Source organism: Opisthocomus hoazin, chromosome 4, assembly GCF_030867145.1.
Source record: "Opisthocomus hoazin isolate bOpiHoa1 chromosome 4, bOpiHoa1.hap1, whole genome shotgun sequence".
Lineage (NCBI taxonomy): Eukaryota > Metazoa > Chordata > Aves > Opisthocomiformes > Opisthocomidae > Opisthocomus > Opisthocomus hoazin.
The window spans coordinates 17,455,872-17,480,537 of NC_134417.1; the positions used below are offsets into that span (position 1 = coordinate 17,455,872).

Below are 24,666 nucleotides of genomic sequence, written 5' to 3' on the forward strand. Positions count from 1 at the left end.
CTTGCCTTGTCTTGTGGGTTCTTGCAGAGCCACGATGCTGTTGTGGCCACGGGTGAGCTCAGGCTCCTCTCTTGCCCCACCAGGGCTGGCAACTGGGAGCTCCAGAACCACGGTGCTGGTGTGTGCTAGCGAGTCCAAGCTTCACCGTGTGCTGGGCCCTGAGTCCTGCCTCCCCGCAGGCGACTGGGATGAGGACTGCGGCAATGATGTGGAGGAGCAATGTCTGCAAGCCCCCCTGCCACCCCTCTCCGTGGCCGGGTCCTGCCTGCTGCTGCTCGGTCACCGCGTTGACCCTGAAGAGCCCGGGGCCTTGGGGTGGGTGTGGGGAGGAGGACGGAGTGTCGGGCTTCCCCCCGGCCGTGGCTCTGCAGGTCTCTGCTGGTGAGAAGGTGGCTGGGCAGGGCTGTGGGTGGGCACGCCTGTGTGCCCCGCGAAGCCAGGGCTGTCCCCTGCCCCTCACGGCCCCCCGGGAGCTCCCCGAGGTGGAGGTGCAGGTGGGCGTTCGGTGGCTGCTTGGAGCCCCCCCGGCAGAGCGGGAGCTGCGCCCCCAGCCCCGGGGTCTGCTCGGGTGAGGTTTGGGGCTTCGCATCCTCAAGACGCTCAGCCTTCCCCGCTGCCCCCCCGCCCCGGCGCCAGTCTCGCCTCCAGCTCTACCCAGCCCGCGTCGGGTCGAGCTGCGCCATTCGGGGCGGGAAGCGGCTCCTCCCGCAGCGCTGCAGGCTGTCCCGCACCGCTCTGGTCCCTCCTCTTCCCGCAGGGACGATCTCTCCTCGTTGGAAACGCGCTGTTCCCGCACCTCCCCGCCCAGACCTGGCAGTGCAGCACCCCGGGGTCCCCCGCAGCTCTGCCGCAGCCGGGCTGAGCCCGCCCCGCCGGGGCCGCGGGACGCGGGGGGGTGGGGGGGTGCAGCCCCTCCCCGGGCACCGGGGAGCAAGAGCTCGGCCCCCCCCCCCCCCGGCCCTGTCTGCCGTCCCCCCCCCGGGGCCCGGCGCTGCCCCACGGTGAGTCTGTCTGTCTGTCGGGTCTGTCCGTACCACCACCCCCCCCCCGCCGTTACGTAAAGCGGCGACGCGGCGCCTTTAAGAGCGGGGCCGGGCGGGCGCGCACCGCCCTGGGGAGCTCGCGCCGGCGGCGGCGACAGGAGGCGGCGGGGCCGGGGCTCCGGCAGCGCGGGTCGGGGCGGGGGGGGCCGGCCCCGGGGCGGGGGGGGCTCCCCCAGCGTGCGGGGCCGCGGCCGGGACTGCGTGCACCATCCCGGGGCGGGGGGCGAGAGCGGCCCCGGGGGTGCCGGAGGGCGGGGGGCTGAGCCCGGGGGTGCCGGAGGGCGGCGGGGTGGCCCCGGGGGTGCAGGAGGAGGGGGGCTTCTCCCGGGGGGTGCAGGAGGCGGGGCTGGGGGCGCTGCCCCGCGGCCAGGAGCTGGTGGCCGGCGGCGGGGGCCCGGGGAGCGGCAGCGGCGCCGGCAGGGGGGGGGGTCCGGCCCGGTGGCACTGGGTGCCGCTGGGGGAGCGGACGGGCCTGCAGGAGTGGGGTGAGCGGCCCGGGCCGGTCCCCGCCATCGGCAGCCCCAAGACGGGCGCGGAGCCGCGGCGGCCCCGGGAGCCGGGGGTGGCCCGGGCGCGGCGGCGGGCGCGGAGCGCGGAGGAGGCGGCGGGAGCGGGGGAGGGGGAAGCGGGGGGCAGCCCCGGGGCGCAGCCACCGCGCCGGGCGCGGGGCGCGGTGCGGGGGGTGCAGGAGCGCGGCCCCGGCGCCGGGCAGGAGCAGGGCCTGTGCCGGCGGGCGCAGCAGGAGCGGGGCGGGGGGCGGCGGGAGGTGACCCCCCCGGGCCCGGCCCGCTGGTGGGTGCGGCGGGGCCGGCAGGAGGAGGGGGAGGCCCGCGGCGGGGTGCAGGAGGAGGGCGAGCTCTACCCGGGGGAGCAGGAGCAGCGCGGGGGCACCGCCGGGGCGCGGACCCCGGCCCCCCGCCAGAGCCAGAGGAGGGCAGCCCGCGTGTGAGCCCGCTGCCCGCTGCCCGGCCGGGGATCCCCCCAGCGACCCCGCTGGCGTCGACCGCAGTGCCGCGCCCCGACACGTGCTGCCGGGCATGCCGCCTGTCCGGAGCGCCGCCATGACGCCGCGGACCCGGAGCGGAATGCGGTGAGCGCAGAGGTAAGGGGCGAGGTGCGACCCCTTGCTTGGGGGGGGGTTCGGGGTGCTGCACTGCGGCACTGCCCGGGTCGGCGTCCGGCTGCGCCTCGCCGGGCACTGTTGGCAGCGTGCCCTGCGGCGCTGCGGGGCCGCCGAGCGCGTCCGACCCCCCTGCTCCTGCCTGATGGGGTCTGCTGTGAGCGGGTGCCCTTGAACCCTCCCGAGCCGCAGCGGAAGCCGGGGGAAGGGTTTTCTTCCTGGAGAAAAGGCGGCTTTGCTCTGCTCTTCCTCCTCCCCGGAGCTCCGGCGGTGAACAGAGGATCCTTGTCCTCTGGGGCCAGCCCCGCGCCTCGGGGTGCTGTGCCGCTGCCGAAACCCCGAAGCAGCGGTGAGGTGTGAGGAGCCTCTGCCCGCCGGCTCGGCAGGCACCGCCGCGGCTTTGCCCGGCGATGTTGCAGCGTGTTTTCCTCCAAACGCTCAGGACCCTTTGAGTACTTTTTGTCTTTGTTGGTTTTTTTTTTTTTTTTTAATAAAACATTGAAGTTAAAACCTGGTAAGGTGGTGCCGACAGCCCAGCTGAGGATCCCACCTCGCTGGGAGGGCTCCTCTCGGCTTCTCCCTGCACAGTCGGACCCCTGGGGCGGCAGCTGGGGGTGGGGGTTCGCGGGCGGCCGGAGGAGCCTGGGCAGGGGCCGCGTCCCTGCCCGCAGAGCTGCCGTGGGCCGGAGGCTGTGCCAGGGCTGGGCTGTCCGGGCAGGCTGGGGCAGAGCCCGGCTTCCCCACGCAGTCGCCTGCTCGGGGTGCTGCGGTGTCGGCTCCCCACCCCGCGCAGTGTGTCCCCCACCGCGTCGGCTGCTGCGAGCTCTGGGGGTCGTGCATCCATCCCCTTACTCAGCCCTTTGAGCTGGCTCAGGGCAAAGCTCCTGAACAAAGTATTTTAGCGCTGGGCTTGGCGAAACTCTCCTAAAAGCGGGGTCTGCCCGGAGGGGTGTCTCTGAGCGGGTCTGCACTGCCGGGTGGTCTTTAGGGAGAGGGTCCAGGATGGAACCCGGGTGCTGCGGGGCCACCCTCGGCCGCAGCCCTGAGCGCGCTGCTGCCCGCAGGGAGGGGTCCAGAACAGCCTCTGCACCCCCGTCCCGCCGTGCCCAGCCCCGGGGTGCGAGGTGGGGGCCGTGCAGGCTGTGCAACCTGTTACCAGCCCCTGCAGCTACCCGCACCTCGTTAGCCCGGTGTTCGTTAGTGCAGCACGTGGGCCAGCCCTGCCAGCAGGGTGTTGGGGGTACAGCTGGGGGGCGTTGGCGATGCCTCCTTCCTCCTCCTCCCTTCTGTGCCCACCAGACTCCCCTGGGGCAGGGGGGGCTTCTGTGGGCGGTGGAGCAACCACTGCGGACTCGTAGCCAAGCCCTGTCCCAGCCACCCTGCGGACCAGACCTCGATCCGTGCCTCAGTTTCCCCCTGAGAGGAGGCCCGAGGCCCCATCCTGCCCCTGGAGCAGCAGGGTTTTGACTTCAGTTATGCCTACGAGGGGTGGCAGCCGGCCACGGCAAAGCATCCCAGGGGCCATCACCTGCTCAAATAGGTTTGGGGGGGAAAGAGGGGGCTCTGCCCCACACGCAGCCCCCACTGGGACAGGAAGGCTTTGAGGAGAAAGCATCACTCCAGCCCTCTGCTGAGCAACCCCGGGGGGGAGGGGGCACTGTCCACGCTGCAGCCTGGCTAGTTAGGCTGCTGTCAATTAGCGCAGCAGATGCTGGATGGTCTGGCCACGGGGCTGCTCTGCTCTGGTGCTGGGGAAGTGGGGGGTTTAGCATCCCCTGTCCCCAGCTCCGGGGGTCCCGCCTCCCATGCTGCCGGCACCCAGTGCGCAGGGGAGATGCCATAGCACGGACCTGGCTTTGTGCCCATCTGGCCTGAGACCTGGCAAACTCGTTTCATATCAGCTGCAGCCCACTGCGAGGGCATGTCCGGCGGCGGTGTGGGGATGGGGGTATGGGACCTGGGTCTTGTGCCAGTGCCCCCCTTCCCCGGTGGGACCTGGGGGTAAAACCCACCCGTGCCGGGGGAGGGGGGGGGGGGGGGCAGGGGGGGAGCTCTACAAAGGCTCCTGGGCAGGGCAGGGGGGTGGGTCTGGAGGGTCTGGGGTGGGGGGTGCCAGGCTGGGGATGTCCCGTTGTGACCTCTCCCTCCCGATTTGCCCCAGGGGGACCCTGCAGCCGGTGCCACCGCAGCCCTGCCAGCCCCATGGCTGAGCTGTGACGCCGTGCCCCCTCGCTGAGACGCCGGGGCTGGCGCTGCCGAGGGACCCCCGCCGCGCTGCTGCCGCGGCCCAGGTGAGATGAACACGGGGGCCGGCGGGCGCAAACCCGCCTTGCACCGGGTCGGGGTGGCAGTGTCCCCACCATGGCAGTGTCCCCGCTGTGGCCACCCGCTGCCCTCTCCCCCTCTGTGGCACTGCCCGAGGTGAGGGCGGGCAGCATGGTCTGAGTGCTGGGGGGGGTTCCTTTGCCTGCTTGTCCACCAAAACGCTGTGCTGTGTCCCTGCCTTGGCGGGAGAGCTCGAGGCCAAGGCTCCGGGGTCAGCAGTTCCTGCCCGTCCCCTGCCTGCGCCAGGGAGCTGGGAGGCACAGGACGGGCTCAGCCTGCCCTGGTGCGACCCGCAGAGGGGATTTAGCGGAGGAAAGCGGCTTAGGGAGGGGATTGGGGTTGCGTTGGGCTCTGTCGGGGTGGGAGCCCCCCCTGCCACCCGGCTGCATCTCTGCTCCCCGGGCAGCCACTGCTGCGGGCGGGGGCTGGGAGTGGGGGATGCTCCGTGCCGGCGGGCAGGATCAGGCCATGGGGCCAGGCTCCGGGAGCCCAGAGGCAGCAGCGAGCGGGAACCTGGCACCCCGGCCTCCCCGGCCACCCCCGCCACGGGGGTCACCAGCTCTCCGTGCTGGCCCCCCGAGACCTCCTACTTGCCCGAGCCAGCCGAGCAAGCAGCATCAGGATCCAGCACCAAGGGAGACGAAGCACCCACCGGTACGGGGTCTTGTGGGGAGGACGTGGGGTGCTGCAGCCCGGCGAGGGGCTGCGGACGGTCCCTGGGGAGCCGAGTGGCAGCAGCATCCCGGGGGCGGGCAGGGGGCCGCCGGCAGACCCGTCTCGAGTGGGAGCAGTGTGCGTTTGTACGCGTGGGTGTGTGGGTGCCCGCGTGCCTGTGCCATGGCGGCTGGGCCAAGGCGTGTGTCACCACGATTTACAGCCGCCCCCGGGGCCCCGCCGGGGCTCAGCGAGCTGGCTCGGGGTGCTGGTGAGGTCACTTCCAGGTGACACGGCCACCAGGAAGGTGGCAGGCGGGCTGTGACAGCGAGCGGGACGATGTGCCAGAGGTGAGTGGGGGACTCCAGCCCCCTCCGGGAGCTCGTTTTGGGGACCCGCCACTTCCCAGGGTCGTCTGCGCGGGGTGGTGGGCGTAGGGCACGGGGGATGCTGCTGCCCCGGTCCCCAGGGATGCTGGAAGGGGTGCAGGGCCAAGCAAGGTGTCCCAGAGCGCTGGGGTGGTCTGGTGTCCCCACGGAGGGGAGGGACACCCTGTGGTCAGTGTCACTGTCACCTAGCTGGGGTCAGGGCACAGCATGCCCTGTCTGGTGTCTGTCGTTGTGGTGGGAGCCATCCCCAGGGTGTGGATTGCAGCCGGGTGGGTCAGGGGTGGCACGGTGCGATGCCATCCTTGCAGGGGACCTCGCTGTTTGGGTTTCAGCTGAGCCTGTGGGCTGGCCAGGAGGACCCGATGTGGTGGTGGGGTGACCGGAATCCACGCCTGGGGCTGTGGGGACAGGGGTTGTCCCCTCTCGGCTTGGGGACCCCGCAGCATTGCTTCTTGCTGGGCAGGCTGGCAAAGGTTTCGGGGTGGCCGGGGCCGGAGGGGAGGTGGCATAGCACGTGCATCAGTCACCGTCCCGCGGCGTGCCAGCACGGTGACGCCGGCGGGCCGTGCGCGGGGGCGGCTTGCTGCTCCCACGCCGCGGGCTCGACCCGCCTCGGCTCCGCGGCTGAGCTCACCTCCGTGGTATGGCAGGAGGAGCCGCCGAGGGGCTGCCCCTGCCCGGCCCCCCAGAGCCGGGGTGGGTGCCCCCGGGACTGGGGGTGTTTCTCTGGGGAGGCAGGATGGGCTCGCCCTGCCCTGGCATGGTGACACCCTGCTGCCACCCCCCCCACCCTGTCCCGGCTATGCCAGGGTCTCGGGGGACGCATGGAGGGGAGCAGTGGGAGCACTCCTGGGCGTCAGGATTGGGCGTCGTGCCCCATGGCGTTGGCACAAGGAGCAAATTGGTCCCCAAAGGACAGGCAGGTGCCCAGGGGACTGGGAGGGGCGGCTGAAGGGCCCCCCTGGTTGCAGCCTCCTTGTAGGCTTGCGGCTCTGGCCAGGCGGTGTTGGGGTACGGGGGGCACAGGCCAGTCTTGACGTGCAGGTGGGGGGTTCCCCACCTGGGGGCGGGGGGGTGGCTTCCCAGTGCTGCCTGCCCCTGCTGGGGGCCATGACTGGTGAAGTGCCTGGCGGAGCTCTAGGAGACCCCCAGCACCCTGCGAGGCTGTGGGGAGGACAGTACTGACCTGGGAGGGGTCCTCCTGGTGTGCCCCCCATCCCCTGGCTGCTCTCCCGGCCCTGCCGTCCTTGCGCCAGCACTGCCGGATTGCTGCGCAGCAGCCATCTTCCCAGCGCATCCCATCTTCCCAGCGCATCCCATCCCCCTCTGCCGACGCAGGGGAGCGGGAGGGATGCTGGGGATGCTGCTGCCAGCCCCAGAACCCCCCACCCACCCCTCCGCAGGTGCCCGGCAGGGGGGTACGGTGCCTCCTCACCCACCCCGCTTGCCGCAGAGCCCCGGCTGCCGGACGATGCTCCCCCCTCGTCCTCCTCCGCCCGGCTGCCTTCGTTGCATCCCTGCTGGGGGGCTGCAGCCTGCCGGGGTGGGGGGAGAAGGGGGCTGCGAGCGCGGCGCTGGGGCTGGCGGCGATGCTGCCGCGTCTCTGCTCGGGTGCCGGAGCGGGGAGAGCAGGCGGGCGGTTGGGCTGCCGAGCCGGGAGGACGACAGCGGTGCCAGGCCGGGATCGGGGTGAGGAAAGGTGCCCGAGAGGCTGCCCCCCCGCCCTCTTTCCCTTCTCTTCTGCATCCCATCCATCCATCCATCCATCCATCCATCCATCCATACATACATCCATCCATCCATCTATCCATCCATCCCTCTCTCTCTCTCTCTCCTTCCCTACTCCCTCCCTCCGTCCCTCCATCCGTCCCCCCCCTCCCCTCCATCACCGTCGCGGTCACCTTCACCCTCTCGCTGTTTTCCGGAACTGCAGCAACTTTCTGCCATGTGATCCCGCGCCCGGCTCCAGCCCTCGCCACCCCCGGGCAGGCGCGGGAGCCACCGTAGAGCCCCCCACCCGCAGCCGCCGCGCCGCAGCCCCCGCCATGGGTGAAAGATGCGACTACCAGCGCCTGAGCAGCGCCGAGGAAGAGGAGGAGGAGGAGATGCTCGGCCCCCTGCCCCACAGCTACTCGGACAGCACCGGGCAGGGGGCCCTGCGGCCGGGCACCGGGCACCCCGCGCCGTGCCCACGGCGGGACATCGCCCCGGGCATGCGGTGCCGGCGGGTCAGTGTGGGGGGAGCGGCAGGGGGCACCTGGCTGGGCTGGGTGTCCCCCAAGAAGTGGGCTGCAGTGGGGGGGGGGGGGTGTCCCTGCATGGCATCTCCCCTCCGCAATGCTGACGGTACCCCGTGGCGTGGGGACGTGTGGGACCTGCTGCTTCATGATGGGGAAACTGAGGCACGGGGGGGGGAGCACGGTGCCGTCATGGGGTGGTGGCCCTGCAGGGTGCCACCCGCGTGGGGGGTGTCACTGGGGGTATTGGGAGCCCGTAGGTGCCTCGAGGTGTAGGGCAGGTGTTAGGGTGTCATTGTGGGTGGGAGTAATTCGGGGGGGTGATGCTGGGTGAGCGCGGAGGCGAGGCGCGTGCTGCACCAGGGGTGGGCACACGTGGGCGCACAGGGGTGTGGGTGTGTGGGGGGATGAGCGGTGCCTGCGTGGGGGGCTTTGCTGGGCTGGGGGGGGCTGGGCAGGTGTCTGCGACCCCCCCCCCACCCCAGGATGGGGGCTCACTGGCCGTCTCGGAGCCGAGGTTGTGGTGTTACCCCTGTGCCTGCGGATCTGTCACGGAGAGGGAAACTGAGGCACAGAGCCTCCCCCGGCACAGTGGGCACAGCTGGGACCCTCCCCCCCGCCCGCTCCCTTTTGGAAACCAGTACTCCCAGTGCGGGTGCTGAGCTGGGCAGCCTCACCTGGGGTTCTGGGACCCACGAGGCAGCACACCATCCCCAGTGGGTGCCAGCCCCAGTGGGTGCCAGCCCCGGCCGATGAGGGTGATGCTCCATTGCAGGGCAGGGAACCCCCCCGGTGTCTCCTGGTCCGGGGAGGGGGCAGCTGGCGCGTGGCAGAGGTTGGTGCCGAGGGCACCGTGCCCGGGTGTCCCCGGTCAATGGGCTCATTGTACCGGACGCTTGTGCCGCCGGGTGCCAGCCGGGATCCCGGCGGCGGTGGAAGCCACAGCGGAGGCTCCTCGGTGCCCAGGGATGCGCTTAACCCCCTCCCACCTGCCCCCCGGCACGGCCATGGCTGCGGTTTGGGGGGGCCAGGCAGGCGGGGGGTTGCGGCAAGAGGTTGCTGTGGGTCTTTCCTCTCTCACGCCGCGGCTGCCGGCAAGGCCGGCTGTTCTCCCCGGGGAGCCCGCGGGTGGACGGCAGCGATGGGGCTGGGTGCCAGCCCCGCCAGGAAAGGGGAGCGAGCCCCCAGGGGCTGGTGGCACCCCACGGCAGAGCCCCAGCGGGGGCTGGCAGCTGGGCTGCGGGTACATTTGCCGAGCCAGAAGCTCCCCCTGCGGTGCCCATCGCCCTGGCGTCGTGCCGGTGGCCGCGGTTGGGGACCGGAGAGCCGGATGTCTCCTCTCCCTCCCTCCCCGCTTCCTGGGGGGAAACTGAGGCCCGGGAGCGTTTCCCAAGGCCGGGGCGAGTTTCCATGGAAATGGGAGAGGGGGTCCAGGCTCCCAGCTGCCGGCGCTCGCCGAACAAGGGAGAAAGCGGCACATTGATGGGAGCCCGGCCCCCTGGGCGCGCGTCCCAGCCCCGGCTGAAAATAACCCCTCCTGGGGAGCGCTGCGCAGGCAGCCAGTCGGGACCGAGCCCCGCTGCCGGCCGGGGGTCCCCGGGAAGCAGCTCCGGCCAGGGGGTGACCCCAGCTCTGCCTGCCGCCACCCCCCCGCCCTGGCCCGTTGCGTTGGGGAAGGGGAGGGCCGGCCGGGAGGATCGAGAGCTGGACGGAAGGAGGGGGAGAGCCACAGCCCGCGTCCGGCCGACGGACGCCCTGAGCCCCACTGCCCGCTCCGGGGGGCTCTGTGGGGCGGCCGAGCCCGGGGGGCGTCTCTGCAGCCCGGATGATGGGGTTGTGGGAGTCCTGGCCACGCTGAGGCGGCTCTGCCGCGGGACGTCGGCGCCGGGGAAGGGACATCGGCGGTGCCAGGGGCCGGCGGCGGGCAGCCAGGCAGGATGCGACGCTTCCAGGCTTTGCGCCGATCCTTCCCCTTCCTCGCCCACTTCCGTCTCTACCGAGTAAGTGCCGACCACTGACCCGGGCAGACCCTCCGCTGGCCGTCGCCCGGCCGTGTCCCCATGTCCCTGTGGGCTGGGGACTGGCCAACCGCGGGCGTGCGCCGAAGGCCGGCGGCTGCTTTCGCCCCGCGTGCCCCCGCGTGCCCAGCTGCTCGCCGCTCCCGCCGTATTTTTAGCGCGGTGCCGAGGGCTGTAGTTGCGGTGACAGAGCCAGGGGACCCGAGCGCGGGGGCGAAGACACTGGGGACCTCCTGCCCCACTGAGGGACCAGGACGGGGCGGGGGGGCCCACCTCCCCTCTGGCTCTCGGCGGCCAGAGGCAGAGCCGTGTCCCTTCCCGGGAAGGTGGCGATGGAAGGGGAGGGAGAGCTGGGGCGGCAGGCGGGGGTGGGGAGCGGCGGGGGACATATTGGCCCCATCCCCTCACTCCCCATGCCCTGGCACGGCTGGGGGGGTGTGATGCCGATGACACCGGGGTACTCTGTGCTGCAGTCCTAGGGCACTGGGACCCCTCAGGGGACCCTTATGTCCCTGTCTGCCCCGCCTCTGTGGCTGCCTGGCGAGGGGCCACCACCCATGGCAGAACAGACCCAGCCCGGCCGGCTGCATGGGGATGCCAGGGTCCGACTGGCTGTGCTGAGGTGGCTGTCCCTGCTGGGGACAGCTGTCCCCTCGCCAGTCAGCCCCTCCAGCCAGACCAAGGGAACCTGGTAGGCACGGTGCCAGGAGTGGGGTGCCCCTCGGCTGGGGGCTGCGCATCCATCCCGTGCCCTGAGGCTCTGCCCCCTCCTGTGTCCCTGGCACCGCTCCCTGGGACAGCCTGTGCTGGAGCCCAGGGGACAGGGTGGTCTTTCTGTGGGCGTGAGGGGGCAGAGTGGGGGTCCCTGCCTGTCCCTGGGGGTCCTGCTGATGAGGTGCCTCTCCCAGCCCCCCGGAGAGCTGTAGGTGGGCTCAGGAGATGAACCCTGCTAGCATCCCTCCCACCCTACCTTGCATCCCAGCCTCGGGTCTCGGCCCCTCTGGGTGACTCTCCCAGGGGTGATGGGTGGAGGGGAGCGGGCAGGGTCCCCTCTAACGTGGCACGGTGTCCCAGCAGCGGCTGAGCTGTAGCATGCAGGCGGAGGAGGGCACGGACTGGCTGCTGGAGCTGCTCACCGAGCTGCAGCTGCAGCAGTACTTCCTGCGCATCCGGGACGAGCTCAACGTCACCCGTCTCTCCCACTTCGAGTACGTCAAAAATGAGGATCTGGAGAAGATCGGCATGGGACGCCCCGGTGCGTATGTCCCCCCCTGAAACCTCTCCCCCGTACCCCCAGCTGGCTGCGCAGAATCTTCTGGGGAGCCGGGAGGAGCGTGCAGCCCGTGGGGCTGGAGGAGACCCCCACTCTGTGCTGGGTTGGTGACAGTCCCCGTGTCCCCGTGTCCTGTAGGCCAGCGGCGGCTGTGGGAGGCAGTGAAGCGGAGGAAAGCCATGTGCAAGCGGAAATCCTGGATGAGCAAGGTAGGGATGGGAGAGGGGCAGGTGTGGCAGGGAAACTGAGGCAGGCAGGAGGAGCTGGACCTCTCCCCATGCCCTTCCCTGGTGCCTGGCTCTCCCCACGTCACTGGTCCCGGGGGGCTGGCAGGGAGATGGGCAGAAGCCCCTGTCACGCATGCCCTGCCGACGGTGTGGCCCTGCCAACGGTGTGACCCTGCACGCGTGCGCCCCGGTCCTCGTGGGCTCCTGGGTCACTTCCCGGTGAAGGATGGCCCTGCCGCCCCGGCACTTGGGAAACTCATTCCCCTCACGTTCTTTGCCTCTTTGCCAGGAAACTCATTTGCAGCTAACGAGCCACACAGCCCGCGCATCTCACCCCAGCCGGCTCCATGGGCAGCGGCACTGCCCGGCCCCTGCCTGCCCCGCAGCAAGGGGGCAAAGCCGTGTGCCTGCAGGCTGGGAGTGCAGCGGGGTGGGGGACCCCCGGCACCCCCAAAAGAGCCGGGCGCTTGCCAGCTGGGTGCTGGGTGGTGGCCTCTCCTGCGTGACTCATCTGGGCCGGGACAGGCTTTTAATAGAAGGCTACTCAGCCTCGCAGCGGGCACAGAAATGCCACCTCCCACCCTGGGTCCTGGCTGCCGAGGCCAGGACAGACCCCGTCCTGTGGGGCGCGTTGTTGGTCCCGGCACGTCACCGGTCCCCGCTGGGGGAGAGGCAGGGAGAGCCCGTCCGCGTCCCCTCTGGGCTGGCAGCTGCGGCAGCGTGTATTGCGAGGCAGCACGTATCGCAGGGCCCACGTCGCTGCGGGGATGTGTCACCACGCTCGGCCCAAGCCGGAGGTTTCTCTTGGCTTCGTGCCCAGGCACATCGTGTGGCTGCGGCCTGGTTTGCCAGGGCTGCTGGGGAGCTGCCACGGGGCTCATGCGAGAGGCGCAACCTCTTCCCTCCGCACGAATTGCAGCTCAGCGTGCGGGCAGCTGGAGGAGCGGAACCTGCTCCCGCAGCCGGCTCACCCTGGGAAATCGCCGGTTAGGGGTCATCGTTAGGTTCCAGAGTGTACAGCCGGGGCAGGGGATCCTCCTGGCACTGCTTACTCACAGATCCAAGGACCTGGGATGTCTCCGCGCCCGTGTCTCACCTGGCTCCATGTCCCACAGGTGTTCAGCGGGAAGCGCCCTGAGTCGGAGCTGCCGCCCCAGCCCCAGAGCACCTTCCGCAAGCCCCCCACACCGCCGCCCCCCGAAGCTGGGGGCCAGCACTCTCTCACATGCCTGGTGCGGGAGCGGGACCTCTCGCTCTTCGAGAAGCTGGGCGACGGCTCCTTCGGCGTCGTGCGTCGTGGCGAGTGGTGCACGCCCGCCGGCAAGACGGTGAGGGGCTGCTCGTAGTGGGGGGGGAGATGGGCAGTGGAACCACCCTGGGGAGGAAAACGCTTCAGAGCTCATCCTTCACCTCTACACTGCCCTAGTGAGGCCCCATCTGCAGTACTGTGTCCAGTTCTGGGCTCCCCACTTCAAGAAAGGTGAGGAGCTACTGGAGAGAGTCCAGTGGAGGGCTACGAGGATGGTGAGGGGACTGGAGCATCTCTCCTACGAGGAAAGGCTGAGGGAGCTGGGCTTGTTCAGCCTGGAGAAGAGAAGGCTGAGAGGGGACCTTAGAAATGCTTATAAATATCTGCAGGGTGGGGGTCAGGAGGATGAGGCCAGACTCTTCTCACTGGTGTCCAGTGACAGGACAAGGGGCAATGGGCACAAACTGAAGCAGAGGAAGTTCCGTCTGAACATGAGGAAGAACTTCTTCCCTCTGAGGGTGATGGAGCACTGGAACAGGCTGCCCAGGGAGGTTGTGGAGTCTCCTTCTCTGGAGATATTCAGGACCCGCCTGGACAAGGTCCTGTGCAGCCTGCTGTAGGCGACCCTGCTTTGGCAGGGGGGTTGGACTGGGTGACCCACAGAGGTCCCTTCCAATCCCGAACATTCTGTGATTCTGTGATCCCTGCTCTGGCCGTAGCTGAACGTGGCGGTGAAGTGCCTCAAGACAGACGTGCTGAGCCAGCCAGAGGCACTGGACGACTTCATCCGGGAGGTGAACGCCATGCACTCCCTGGACCACAGGAACCTCATCCGCCTCTACGGTGTGGTGCTCTCCCACCCCATGAAGATGGTGAGTGTGGTGGGATGGGGCCGACCCCGATGCTGCCCTGTGGGGGTCCTGCATGATGGGGCGAGCAAAGCCAGGCTGTGTCCATACCCCGAGTCCTCCGCTGGCATCCCCAGGGGGGCACGAGAAGGCTGGAAACCAGCCCAAGCAGGGTGCCCCTGGCCTGACCAACCTCCCTATGGCCCAGGTGACAGAGCTGGCCCCGCTGGGCTCCCTCCTGGACCGCCTGCGGAAGAACCAGGGCCATTTCCTGATCTCCACCCTCTGCCAGTACGCCATCCAGGTGGCCAAGGGCATGGCCTACCTGGAGTCCAAGCGCTTCATCCACCGGGACCTGGCTGCCCGCAACATCCTGCTGGCCTCCAGCGAGCTGGTCAAGATCGGGGACTTCGGGCTGATGCGGGCCCTGCCCAAAAATGACGACCACTACGTTATGCAGGAGCATCGCAAGGTCCCCTTTGCCTGGTGAGCCCCAGGGAGGGGGAGACCTGGGAGCATGGCACCCACGAGCTCCTGATGCTCACGTCATTCTCCGCGCAGGTGCGCTCCTGAGAGCCTGAAAACGCGCACCTTCTCCCACGCCAGTGACACCTGGATGTTCGGGGTGACCCTCTGGGAGATGTTCACCTATGGACAGGAGCCCTGGATTGGCCTCAACGGCAGCCAGGTGGGTGCACAGCAGGGACCTGCCCCCCACCCCATCTCACCCAGCAGTGCTGGGGGGGGATCTGGGACCCGCTGACGGCACCCCCTGCCCCGCAGATCCTGCACAAGATAGACAAGGAGGGCGAGCGGCTGCCGCGGCCCGAGGACTGTCCCCAGGACGTCTACAACGTCATGCTGCAGTGCTGGGCGCACAAGCCCGAGGACCGACCCACCTTTGTGGCCCTGCGGGACTTCTTGGTGGAGGTGGGTGAGCAGGGGACAGGGGCCCTGGCACCCCCTCCCACCAGCTCTGCTCAAGTGTGGGCAGAGTGAAGGGTGTTGCTGGGGAGAGAGGTGATGCTGGGGGGCTTGGGTCAGGTGGCGGGCGGTGACACAGTCGCAGTAGGAGGACCCTGAACATGAGGAAGAACTTCTTCCCTCTGAGGGTGACGGAGCACTGGAACAGGCTGCCCAGGGAGGTTGTGGAGTCTCCTTCTCTGGAGATACTCAAGACCTGCCTGGACAAGGTCCTGTGCAGCCTGCTGTAGGTGACCCTGCTTTGGCAGGGGGGTTGGACTGGGTGACCCACAGAGGTCCCTTCCTACCCCCACCATTCTGTTATTCTGTGACCCCGGGGGCCACCTTGCCCTCACCCACCCAGGGGTGTCACAGCTGAGGAGGAGCTAGGGGGGGTGGTGCTGCTGTCTCTTACATGTTTTTGGGGCTCCCCTGCCCTGCATGGGGCTGGACCTGGCCTCGGAACCGGGCAGGGATGGCCATGGGGGGCTGCGACTCCTGTCCTCACCTCCCCCCCCCACCCCCCCGCGCTCTCCCCCCAGGCCCAGCCCACCGACATGAGGGCACTGCAGGACTTCGAGGAGCCCGACAAGCTGCACATCCAGATGAACGACATCATCACGGTCATCGAGGGCAGGTATTGCATGGAGGGGGGAGGGGGGGACGCAGACCAGCTGCCAGCCCGCATGGGGGTGCAGGACCCCAAGAACGGGGGGGGCCGTGGGCACCGGCAGAGCTGCAGGGAGCAGGGATGGGGACAGGGGGCTCTGCCCCCCCCCCCAGCACACATGGTACCCCACAGCTGGGCAGAGCTGCCCCGGCTCCCCGGGGGGGGCACAGCGCTGCGGGGCCACGGCCCCGCTGACTCACCCCACTGCGCCCGCGGGTTTGCCCGGCCGTGCCCCGGGAAACCGCACACCCCGGGGCCGCTCCCTGCTGATAGCGGCGGGGTGGGGGGGGACGGGGACGTGCCACCAGCACCGGGGCTGTGCCGCTGTCACCGGGCGAGTCACGCACCCCTGTGCCGTGGGGCTTCGCTTCTCGGTCCCTGCCAGCCACCCCGGGGCACAGCCACCCCCTTTCCACCGCCCCGGGGGGGTGGGGGGGGGGACACCTTTGGTCCCCGCATCCCCGTCCCGGGACGTGCCCATCCTCCTCCAGCTCTCGGGGGCAGCGGGGACCCCCCGAAGGGGCTCAGCATCCCCCCACCCCGCTGCCACGCGGCACGCCGGCCCCCCCCGAGCCCCGGGGGGGCTGAGGAGGAAGGCTCTGCCCCCCCCTTCCCTGTACCCCTCCCCGGGGCCGGCTCCCCGCGGTTAGTCACGGCCCGGAGGTGAATCAGGCCGGGTTTTTGTGTCTGCAGGGACCGGCTTTCTCCCCGGCCCCCGCCGCCAGGGATGACTCTTGCCCAGGGTCTGGCGGTTTAATTGCAGGGAGGGGAGGGGAGGGGAAGCGGCGTCGACGGAGAGAAGGAGGGGAGGAGGGAGGAGGGAGGGAGGAAGGAGGGCGGTGCGGCCGCGCCAGTCCGCCCGCATCGTCCCCGCCGCCGCTGCATCACGGCCGGGCTGGGTGGGGGTCCCGCTCCCGCGCCCCCCGCGCCGCCGCCGGCCCCAGGTGAACCGCGGAGGGGGGGGGCCGGGGGGTCGTGGCCGCGGTTAGGGGTGCCGGTGTGTCGCGGAGGGCCGGGAGCGCGGTGGGGCTGGGACGCAGCCTCCCGTGCCTCAGTTTCCCCGGGGGTCGGGGGTCCCCGGTGGGCACGGCTGGGAGTGCTGGCCCCGGACGGGCGGGGGTGCGGTGTCGAGGGGCCGGAGGGGAGACCCCTCGCCGTGCCTCAGTTTCCCCCGGGGCGGCTGCCCCCCACCGCGCTGCCGGCGGGAGTACCCGGGCGAGGGGGGGGGGGGGGCTCCTCCCGGGGGCCGCATCCGGCCCCGCCGAGGCCGCCCGGGGCACCGTAAACACCCCCCACCCCTTTTCAAGCCCCTGCCTGCCGTTCAGTGCGTACGTGTGTGTGGGCAGGGGCAGGGACCTACCTGAAAGCACCCCCCACCCCGGGGACCCAGCCGGCCGCGGGAGGGGGCTTTCGGGGGCGAAGCCAGGGCAGAGCCGGGGGTCCGAGAGCCCGGATCCAGCGGGACCAGGCTGGGGGGGGTGGGCAGCAGCATCCATCCCTCTGGCGGGGAGCAGCAGGGACCTCCCGGGGAGGGGAACCCGCGGCCGGTGAGGGAGGGTGCCCGGTCCTGGCCTCGCCGAGGGGTCCCGGGGCTGCGTGAGGCAGCGAGCGGGGAAGGTAAACAGGAAAAGGGCTGAGCTGGTGGCCGGGGGTGACTCACAGGTGACTCCAGGAAACCGTGGGGCCTGTGCCAGCCTTGCCGGGCTGGCACCGCACGCCCTGCCTGCGGGGAGCGAGGGGCCATGGTGGGCGCGGAGTTTAGGGTCGGAGCCCCCCCATTGATGGGGCACAGGCTGGGCGGGGGGCACCGCTTGGAGTGGTCTTCCCTCCATCCGGCCTGTCCCTGTCCCTCCTCCCTGGTCCCCCGGGGCTGGGTGACTGCTCTGTCCCACCCTGGAGACGGCTGCGTCTTGGGGTGGGCGGGCAGTTCCTGGCCAGCTTCTGGGGTGTGCTGGGCTCTCTGGGGGGCCACTGGGCTCTCACGGGGACCACTGGGCTCTCCGGGGGGCTGGCACCCTGGCCACCCTACCCAAAGTTTTGCAGCTTGAGTCCCCCAGCCTGCCTGCCCGCGCCCGCCCGCACGGCGCTCGCCCAGAACGTAGGAAGGGAGCGAGGGAGACCTCCCCAGCCCCCTGTCCCCCACCGTGGCCTCCCGAGTTTCCCCTGCAGGACTGGGATGTTTGAGGGTTCGTCAGCAGGCACCATGCACGTCCCTTGTGTTGTCCTTGACTGGGGGACCGGTGGTGAGCAGCTCAGTGCAGGCATCACCCCAGGGCTCTCACATAATTTGGGGCAACTGGGAGGAGGAGGAGGAAAGGGCGCATCTTTTCGGGTGCAAATGGGGAGCTTTGTTCCCCACCGCCCACATCCCCAGCACCTCCCAGTGCAGGTTGGGAGGCAGAGCACGCTGCCAAGCGTAGGGTCGGGATCCTGGGCGCCTGGGTTCCCCTCCCGGTGGTGCCACCGCCTGCCTGCGTGGCCTTGGGCGAGTCACCTCGCCTCCTCCCCTGTCACCGGGGCAGGTGCGTGTCCCCCTCCCATCCCCTCGTCGGTAACGAGGTCATTTTTATTTCTTAGGGCCGAGAATTACTGGTGGCGGGGTCAGAATAAGCGGACCCTAAAAGTGGGCCAGTTCCCCCGAAACACGGTGACCTCGGTGGCGGGGCTGTCGGCCCACGACATCAGCCAGCCGCTTAAAAACAGCTTCATCCACACAGGCCATGGAGACACCAACCCGCAGCACTGCTGGGGGTTTCCCGATAAAATTGATGAGTAAGAAACTTTCTCTCTTCTCTGCATCCCCTGCCTGCTCCCTGCCTTCCCCGCTGCCTGTCGGGCACGGGAGCGAGCCGCAGCTTGCCCCCCCCCCCCCCCCCTCCCCTTTGAAGCATCTCTTCCCCCTGCTGTGCTGGGGATGGTGGCTCCGGGTAGGGTCCCCGTGGCTGGACTAACTCCCTTGCCTCTTCTTACTAATGGGATGTGGGGGGACTGCTGTGCTTGTGGGGGGCTGTGCCGGGGGGGGAGCACCTTCCCCCAGCCCCACAGTCCCTTGTGGCTGTGCTGGGGGTGGGGGGACATCAGTAAGCACCACCTCGGAGGTGGCCACGTTACCCCAACGCTTTTGGGGTGTCCCAGGGCTGTTAAACCTGTCCTTTTCAGCGCCTGCGTGGAGGGAAGCCATGGCGGGGGTGCAGCTCGGCCCCACTCTTTGAACGGCATGAATTGTCTTAAAAAGCAAAACATGGAAAAAATCCACCAAAATGCTATTTTTTTTCCCCATGCTCCATCAAGAGAAGGCCTAGTTTGGTCTGCAATGGGGAACGGGGGGTTGGGTGCCTGCACCCCAGGACACCCTGTGCCCCCCTGCCAGCTGGGACTGGCTGTGCCCAGCATGGGAGCTGAGGGCGCCGGGGGTGGTGGGCAGGGGCACCTTGGCTCGGGGCAGGGGTATGGGGGGTCTCTGCCAGCACTGGGCTGGGGGGACGTGGGAGGGCTTTGTGTGGGGGGGCCAGGTAGGATTTCAAAGCCTGGAAAGCTGGGTAGAGCCAGCGCCTGTGCCGGGCTCGGTGCATCCCCCGGGATCGCGGTCACCACCGTTTGGCGTTGCCACTCCAGGACAGCTCTGCCGGTGCCCCCAGTCCCAGCCGGATCCCTCCAGGGTGCCCCGTGCCGCAGGCTGTGCCGGCGTCCCTCGCAGGGCTGAACCGGGGCGCCGCGCACGCAGACCTGGCTCGTGCCCCGGCAGGCCTCCCCGCGCCCCGCTGCGTGGGCACGGGCGCTGGGTACGTGCCGCCCGGGCCGCCGAGAACGCGCCGAGCTCGGCACACGCCCAGGCCTTCGGGCTGTGCCGGCTCCCCGCCTCACCGCGCCTGGCTTGCGACGGCTCGCCCGCACCTCCCGGCACCCCGCCGGCGTGCCGTACCGGGGCACCGTGCCCTGGGCGCAGCGTCGCGCCGCGGCACCCTGGCACTGGGAGGGTGTCCCGAACACCGCGCCCTGCACAAGTACCCTGGCGTGGGACTCTCTGCGGTCCCCGGGGTACGGCACGTGGTGCCTATGGAGCTGGAGAGGGGGGGGTGATACCGGGACGGCACTGGGCTCCGTGCCGTGGTACTGAGAGCCCCTGGGGTGCGGTGCCCCAGCGCTTGCAGGGATGGTGGTTGCTGGGGCACGGTGCGTGGCGGAGGGGCTGTGGGGTGTCCTGAGGAGTGGGAGTGAGGGGTCCCACGCAGCCCCCACTGACCCCCGGGTGCTCTCCTCCTCTGTCCCCACAGGCTGTACCTGGGAAATCCCATGGACCCTCCTGACGTTTTAGGTGTGGACCTGAGTGCTGCCAGACCCACCCAGCTACCAGGAAGGGCTAAAAGTGAGCAGCTTTTCCGCTTGCCCCCTGCCCGTCAGCTGCATGAAACACCCCCTGTCCCCGTGCCCTGCTGCCAGGGTGATGGGCCGGACCCTCTCCTCTGTCTCTGCTGCCACTTGCTTTTCGCAGACGGGGGGGGGAGCTGGGGTGATGGGGCGTGTTGTCACCTGGCCGTCTGCCACTGCCAGCAGCGTGGGCGGCCAGTGGCTCTGCCCAGCTGGACTCTGCCCTGCTGCCCTTCGTCCGGGTCCCTCGTCCCGTCCCAGCCTCCCGTGGCTGGGCTCCCCGGGACTGGGGGTCTCAGCGGAGCCACCGCGGGGAGGGAGCTCGGATGCCACGCATGTGCCGCAACCCCCCTAAACCTGCAGTTTTCTCTGGGGAGGGGGGGCTTCCTACCGGCATCGTCCCTGCGCCCTGCCGGTGACGGGGGGCATGACGAAGCATGCACCCCGCTAACAAGCGCCCCAGCTGCCGCTTGCTCCGCGCGCTCACCCCACGCCTCCGCTCCTCTCGGGCTCTCTCTTCTCCCGCAGGGCAGCCGCCTCCGCGCCCGCCTCAGCCTACCGTCCTGCTCACCAGTAAGTCGGGCTTTTTCGGGTGCTGCTCTCCCTCCTTCGTGCCCCACTTTCTTTTCTCTCTTGGCTGCTTTCACCCCCCGCCACCCCCCGGGTACCACCGTGCACCTATGGGTGATGGCATCTGTGATGGGGACACAGATGTGGAGCAGGGTGGTCAGCCTGGGGCAGGGTACCCCTGCCCTTCCCCACCCCGCAGCCACCCCGGCACCCTGCCCCCAGCCCTGGTTTGCATCACTGCACCCAAGAGGGTAGCAAAGGTGGCTGAAGCTATGGGGCAGTTTGGGGACTTGGGCATGCGGGTGCCCCACCTTGCGTCCCCAGGGCTGGGTGCTGGGACCCTCACCATCCCTCTCTCTCCCCCCTAGAGCCTTGCTACGACCCGGTCAGTGAGGAAGAGGAGGGTCTGCCCGGGGGTCTCAGGAAGCTCTGCCTGAAGAAACCAGGCACAGGGAAGGGTCTGCGACCGGTGAAGCCATCGGCGCGGGTACCGGGCACCAAGGTGGGTGAGCGGCATCCTGACCGGCCACCAAGCGAGGGACTGGCAGGCAGCGAGGTGACCCTCATCGACTTCGGGGAGGAAGTGCCTCAAGGTAGCCCATCGCCGGTGGGGGAGCTGACGGCCCCATCGTTGACCAAGCTGGCCATGGAGGCCTTCTCCTTGCTGGACAAGACCCCACCGCAGAGCCCCACGCGGGCTCTACCCCGGCCCCTCCACCCCACGCCGGTGGTGGACTGGGATGCCCGCCCCTTGCCCCCACCGCCCGCCTATGATGACGTGGCACAGGATGAGGATGACTTCGAGGTCTGCTCCATCACCAGCCCCCCGAGCCGGCGGGGCAAGACCAACTACGGCTTCATGGACGAGGGCGAGCGGGGACCGGCACTGGAGGACAACCTCTTCCTGCCCCCCAAGGAGACCAAGCAGCCCAGCCTGACGCAGACCACTGAGCTCTTCGAGGAGCTGCAGCAGGAGTGCATGAAGAGGCTCAACGTCCCCCTGGGACCAGCTACCCCCACTGATGACAAGCCCCAAATCCCCCCCCGCATCCCCATCCCACCCCGGCCCCTGCGCCGCAACGAGCCCGGGCGCTGGTCAGGGGAGCTCTCCCCGGCTTCGGGGGGTGAGGAAGACCGTCCGCCCCAGATCCCCCCCCGGGACCCGCTGTCACAGCCCACCTCGCGGACGCCCAGCCCCATGGCCCTGCAGGTGGGCTCCCCCCAGCAACGCGCCACCCTCTGCTCCTGCCTCTCCACCTCGCCGGGGAAGCCCATGCCCACCACGCAGAGCTTCGCCCTTGACCCCAAGTACGCCACCCCCAAGGTCATCCAGGCGCAGGGCAAGGACTGCTCCAAGGGACCCTGCATCCTGCCCATTGTGAAGGATGGGCAGAAGGTCAGCAGCACCCACTACTACCTGCTGCCCGAGCGCCCTGCCTACCTGGACAAGTATGAGAAGTTTTTCAAGGAGGCCAAAAGCCCTGAGGAGGTGCCGGCATCCCGCCTGGTCACCACAGCCACCGTCCGTCCCATGGTGCAGCAGCCGCCACCAGACTGCAAGGCCAACTTCTCCTCCAACAATAGCAACCCTGGGCCCAAGTGCCTGGTGAAAGCCTCCTGCAGCCTCCAGAAGATCATCTACGATGGGCCAGATGGCTACCGACCTGCTGACAAGATTCGGCTGGTAAGTGGCATTCCTGATGCCCACAAGCAAGAGGGGACACGGTGGCCATGGGCTTGCTTGGGCAAGAGCCATCCCCACCCCGTGCCTCAGTTTCCCCAAGTTCAACCCTTGTGGATTGGCTACAAGGGGTCCGCAGATGCGTGTGTCACTGCAACTCCAAAATGGGGATCACAGGCCCTTTTAACCCAGGTTAGCCCTACCACGGCCCTAGGGGGAGGGAGGGGAAGGTGGCTGTCATTATCGTCCCCTCGGTGTCTCGGGGCTGGGTCCGTGGTAGCCAGGAGTCTGGACCTGAGCCCGGGAGAGAGACTGAAGATCCCAGAGATGAGGATGGTCCCAGCTCCGGGCTGATGATGCTCCTCGGCGACAGAGTGTCCCCCTATTCCAGCCACGGGCTCCTCGCTGCTGGGGAGGTGGTGGTGGCCGCTGACCACAGGCTCTCCCCAGGTGCAGGACACGGTGCATGGCGTGACCACCGAGGAGTGCCAGGCAGCCCTGCAGAACCACGGCTGGAGTGTCCAACGGGCTGTCCAGTACCTGAAGGTACCGCACATCCCCGTCCCCCTGCCCTGGCTCCCATGAGAGTGGTGGCACCCCGTCACCGCCCTCGCCGTCCCCTGTCCCCTTCCAGGTGGAGCAGCTCTTCTGCCTGGGGCTGAAGTCCCGCGGCGAGTGCCACCGGGTGCTGGAGATGTTCGACTGGAACCTGGCCCAGGCCAGCTCCCACCTCCTTGACCCCTACAGCACGGCCCGCCAGAAGTAGGGGCACAGATGGCTTTTTTTTGGGGTGGGTGTCTCCATGCCACGCTGCTCTTGGCCAGCTGGCACCATCACCCCACCTGAGCTCACGTCCTCTCCTCTCCTTACAGGCGGTGACAGCGGGGACGGGGTGAGCTGCGTCGGATCCGGAGCAGGCGTCTCGCTGCGGGGCCACCCCCCCGGTGCCCCCCCCACCCCCCCACACAACCTGCTGCTGGACTCCGGACTGAGCCCCTGCTCAGGGACGGGGACGCCCCGAAAGGGAGCCTGCCCCACGCCCGGGTGCCTGCACCCTGGCTTCGGCGGTGGGCTCCGTCCCTTCGCCCCTGGTTGAATTGTTTTTGTAAAGAGAAATGTAATTTTAATATATATATTATATATATATATATATATAAAAGTATTCTATGGAGAGGAGCAGGGTGCCTGTGGCCGTCTCCTGGGTTCATCCGTGTCTGTGTCCTGGGACAGTGTCTCTGTGGGTGCCAGTTCCTCCCAGGAGGCAGCCGGGACGGTGTCTGGGGGGACCTGCCGCGGGGATGGGGACCCTCAGACCCGGTGACATGGGCACCTATAACCCCCCCGTCCCTCCCACCCCCTCGGCGATGGCTCCCAGGCTGTTTCGGAGTGTGAAGTTCTCCCCGCCTGGGGCTGCTGGAGGCTGGGCACCGGTTTGCTCCCCCCTTCCCGTGCTTGCCCACGATGATGCCCCCACGCAGGGCCCCCCCCAGCTCTCTGACTCAAGCCTGGGCAGGGAGCCGCACCCCCACCCACGCGAGGGGGTTGTGCAACCACTCGGGGTGGGCGGGGCTTGGCCCCGTGGAGTGGTGGTGCTGGACCCCCCCCCCACTCTGGGTGGGTGTCCTCGGGTGGGTTCCCTGAGGTGCCACCTCCCAGCGCCATGGGGGTGTCCCCACCCCCCCCACCCCCTGTTTCGGTGCAGCCGCAGCAGGACCTCAGTGCCCAAACCCACTGGTGGTACCTGGTCAGGACCTCAGTTCCCAAACCCACTGGTGGTACCTGGTCAGAACCTTGGTGTCCAAACCCACTGGTGGTACCTGATCCGCTGGTGGCTGCAGAGGTGACCCGTGGGTCCCTCCTGGTGGCAGAGGGCACCCAGCCGCCTGTGCCCGCTGGTCACGCGTCCCCTGGCCCTTCCTGAGCATGGGGACGGGGACATCCACCACTGCTGCTGTGGGCACGGCTGCGCGTCAGTGCTGCGGGCCTCCATGCCTCAGTTTCCCCATGTCAGTGCAGCTACCGTAGCGTGGCAGCCGGGAGGGCTGGCTGTCGGCGACACGAGGGGGGCACGCCGCCTTCGCCCATTGATTCCATCCCCTTCAACCATCCTGGAGCTGGGCTGGGCGCTGCGAAGAAGCGAAGGCGTGCTCGCTGCCATGGCCTCGCTGGGTCGCGTCGCACGGGCGACTGCGTCTGGCCTCCCTCCGTGGCGGAAGGTGACCTGAACCCCGCCGCCCATGGGGCAACAACCCCCCGTCGGGCTCGCGTGGGTGCTGCTGCGATGGCGCAGATAACTGCTGCGCCCAGGGCGCCGGGGGGGCTGGGGCAGGGGTAAGGCGCGGGACCCCGCGGCGGCGGTGGGAGGCTGCTCCTTCCTCCTTCCTCCTTGGCAGGGAGCCCACCCTTGCCAGGGGTTATCGGCAGCGCGGCCGAGCGTGGCAGGGCCCCGGCAGCAAACAGGGGGTGGGTGGAGGGGTGCAGGGCCCGGGGCTGACCCCCTCCCCCTCCCAGAGGTGTTGGGGACCCCCTGCCCCCGTTTGCCATCCCAGGCGATTTTGCAGCCCCATCAGATGCTCCCCAGAGGGTTGGGGACCCCAACCTTGGGGTGTCAACCGTGGGGTCACCCTGTGAAGGGGCTTAAAGCTCTCCAGTGGCAAAATGGGTGTCCCCCAGCATCAGCGGGTCCCCAGGGCTGGGACGCAGCCACCTCCGCGGCGGGCTGCCATGGGACGGAGACGTCTGTACCCGAGGCAGGGCATCTGGTGTCCCTGCCCTCCCCCACCCCCCAGCCCGGGGAGTGCTCACCCGCGGAGCCACCCCGCTGCGTCAGAGAGCTGCAGCCCTGTCCCTGCCGCCGAGGAGGCACCATGGGGTGCCGGGGCCACCGGCCGCTCTGGAGCTGGGTGCTGTGGGGGCTCTGGGTGCTGCCAGGTAAGTGCCGGGGTCACCTGGTGAGCGATGGGCTGCCGACAGCTCCCCGGCTGCTCGAACGCTGCGAGTTTGAGCCCAGGGCCGGGGTTTGCCCTGGCTC

At 69.5% G+C, this 24,666-nt stretch overlaps 1 protein-coding gene across 11 annotated transcripts; it reads left to right on the top strand.

The window, feature by feature from the left end:
• Nucleotides 1–1,856: 1,856 nt before the first annotated feature.
• On the top strand, nucleotides 1,857–22,840 carry TNK2 (tyrosine kinase non receptor 2). 11 transcript variants are annotated; one of them, XM_075418112.1, is made up of 17 exons: nucleotides 1,857–2,145; nucleotides 4,325–4,454; nucleotides 10,861–11,041; nucleotides 11,198–11,268; nucleotides 12,402–12,614; nucleotides 13,255–13,407; nucleotides 13,592–13,869; nucleotides 13,945–14,071; nucleotides 14,167–14,313; nucleotides 14,889–14,983; nucleotides 17,594–17,788; nucleotides 19,291–19,382; nucleotides 19,913–19,957; nucleotides 20,323–21,638; nucleotides 22,086–22,181; nucleotides 22,270–22,397; nucleotides 22,508–22,840. In XM_075418112.1, exons 3-17 carry the CDS (start codon nucleotides 10,879–10,881, stop codon nucleotides 22,512–22,514), a joined length of 3,126 nt encoding a protein of 1,041 aa, XP_075274227.1. In that variant the 5' UTR covers nucleotides 1,857–2,145; nucleotides 4,325–4,454; nucleotides 10,861–10,878; the 3' UTR covers nucleotides 22,515–22,840. The 11 variants fall into 11 exon arrangements, with proteins under 11 accessions (XP_075274227.1, XP_075274226.1, XP_075274228.1 ...); XM_075418111.1 differs by having other exon boundaries at nucleotides 10,864–11,041; XM_075418113.1 differs by having other exon boundaries at nucleotides 1,857–2,133; nucleotides 10,864–11,041.
• The last annotated feature ends 1,826 nt before the right edge of the window (nucleotides 22,841–24,666 follow it).

Coding starts and splice junctions, on each gene's coding strand:
- TNK2 (XM_075418105.1), top strand. CDS start 6,883: ATGCTGGGGATGCTGCTGCCAGCCCCAGAACCCCCCACCCACCCCTCC. Junction 13,408..13,591: donor TCTCCCACCCCATGAAGATG/GTGAGTGTGGTG, acceptor CCTATGGCCCAG/GTGACAGAGCTGGCCCCGCT. Junction 21,639..22,085: donor CTGCTGACAAGATTCGGCTG/GTAAGTGGCATT, acceptor GGCTCTCCCCAG/GTGCAGGACACGGTGCATGG.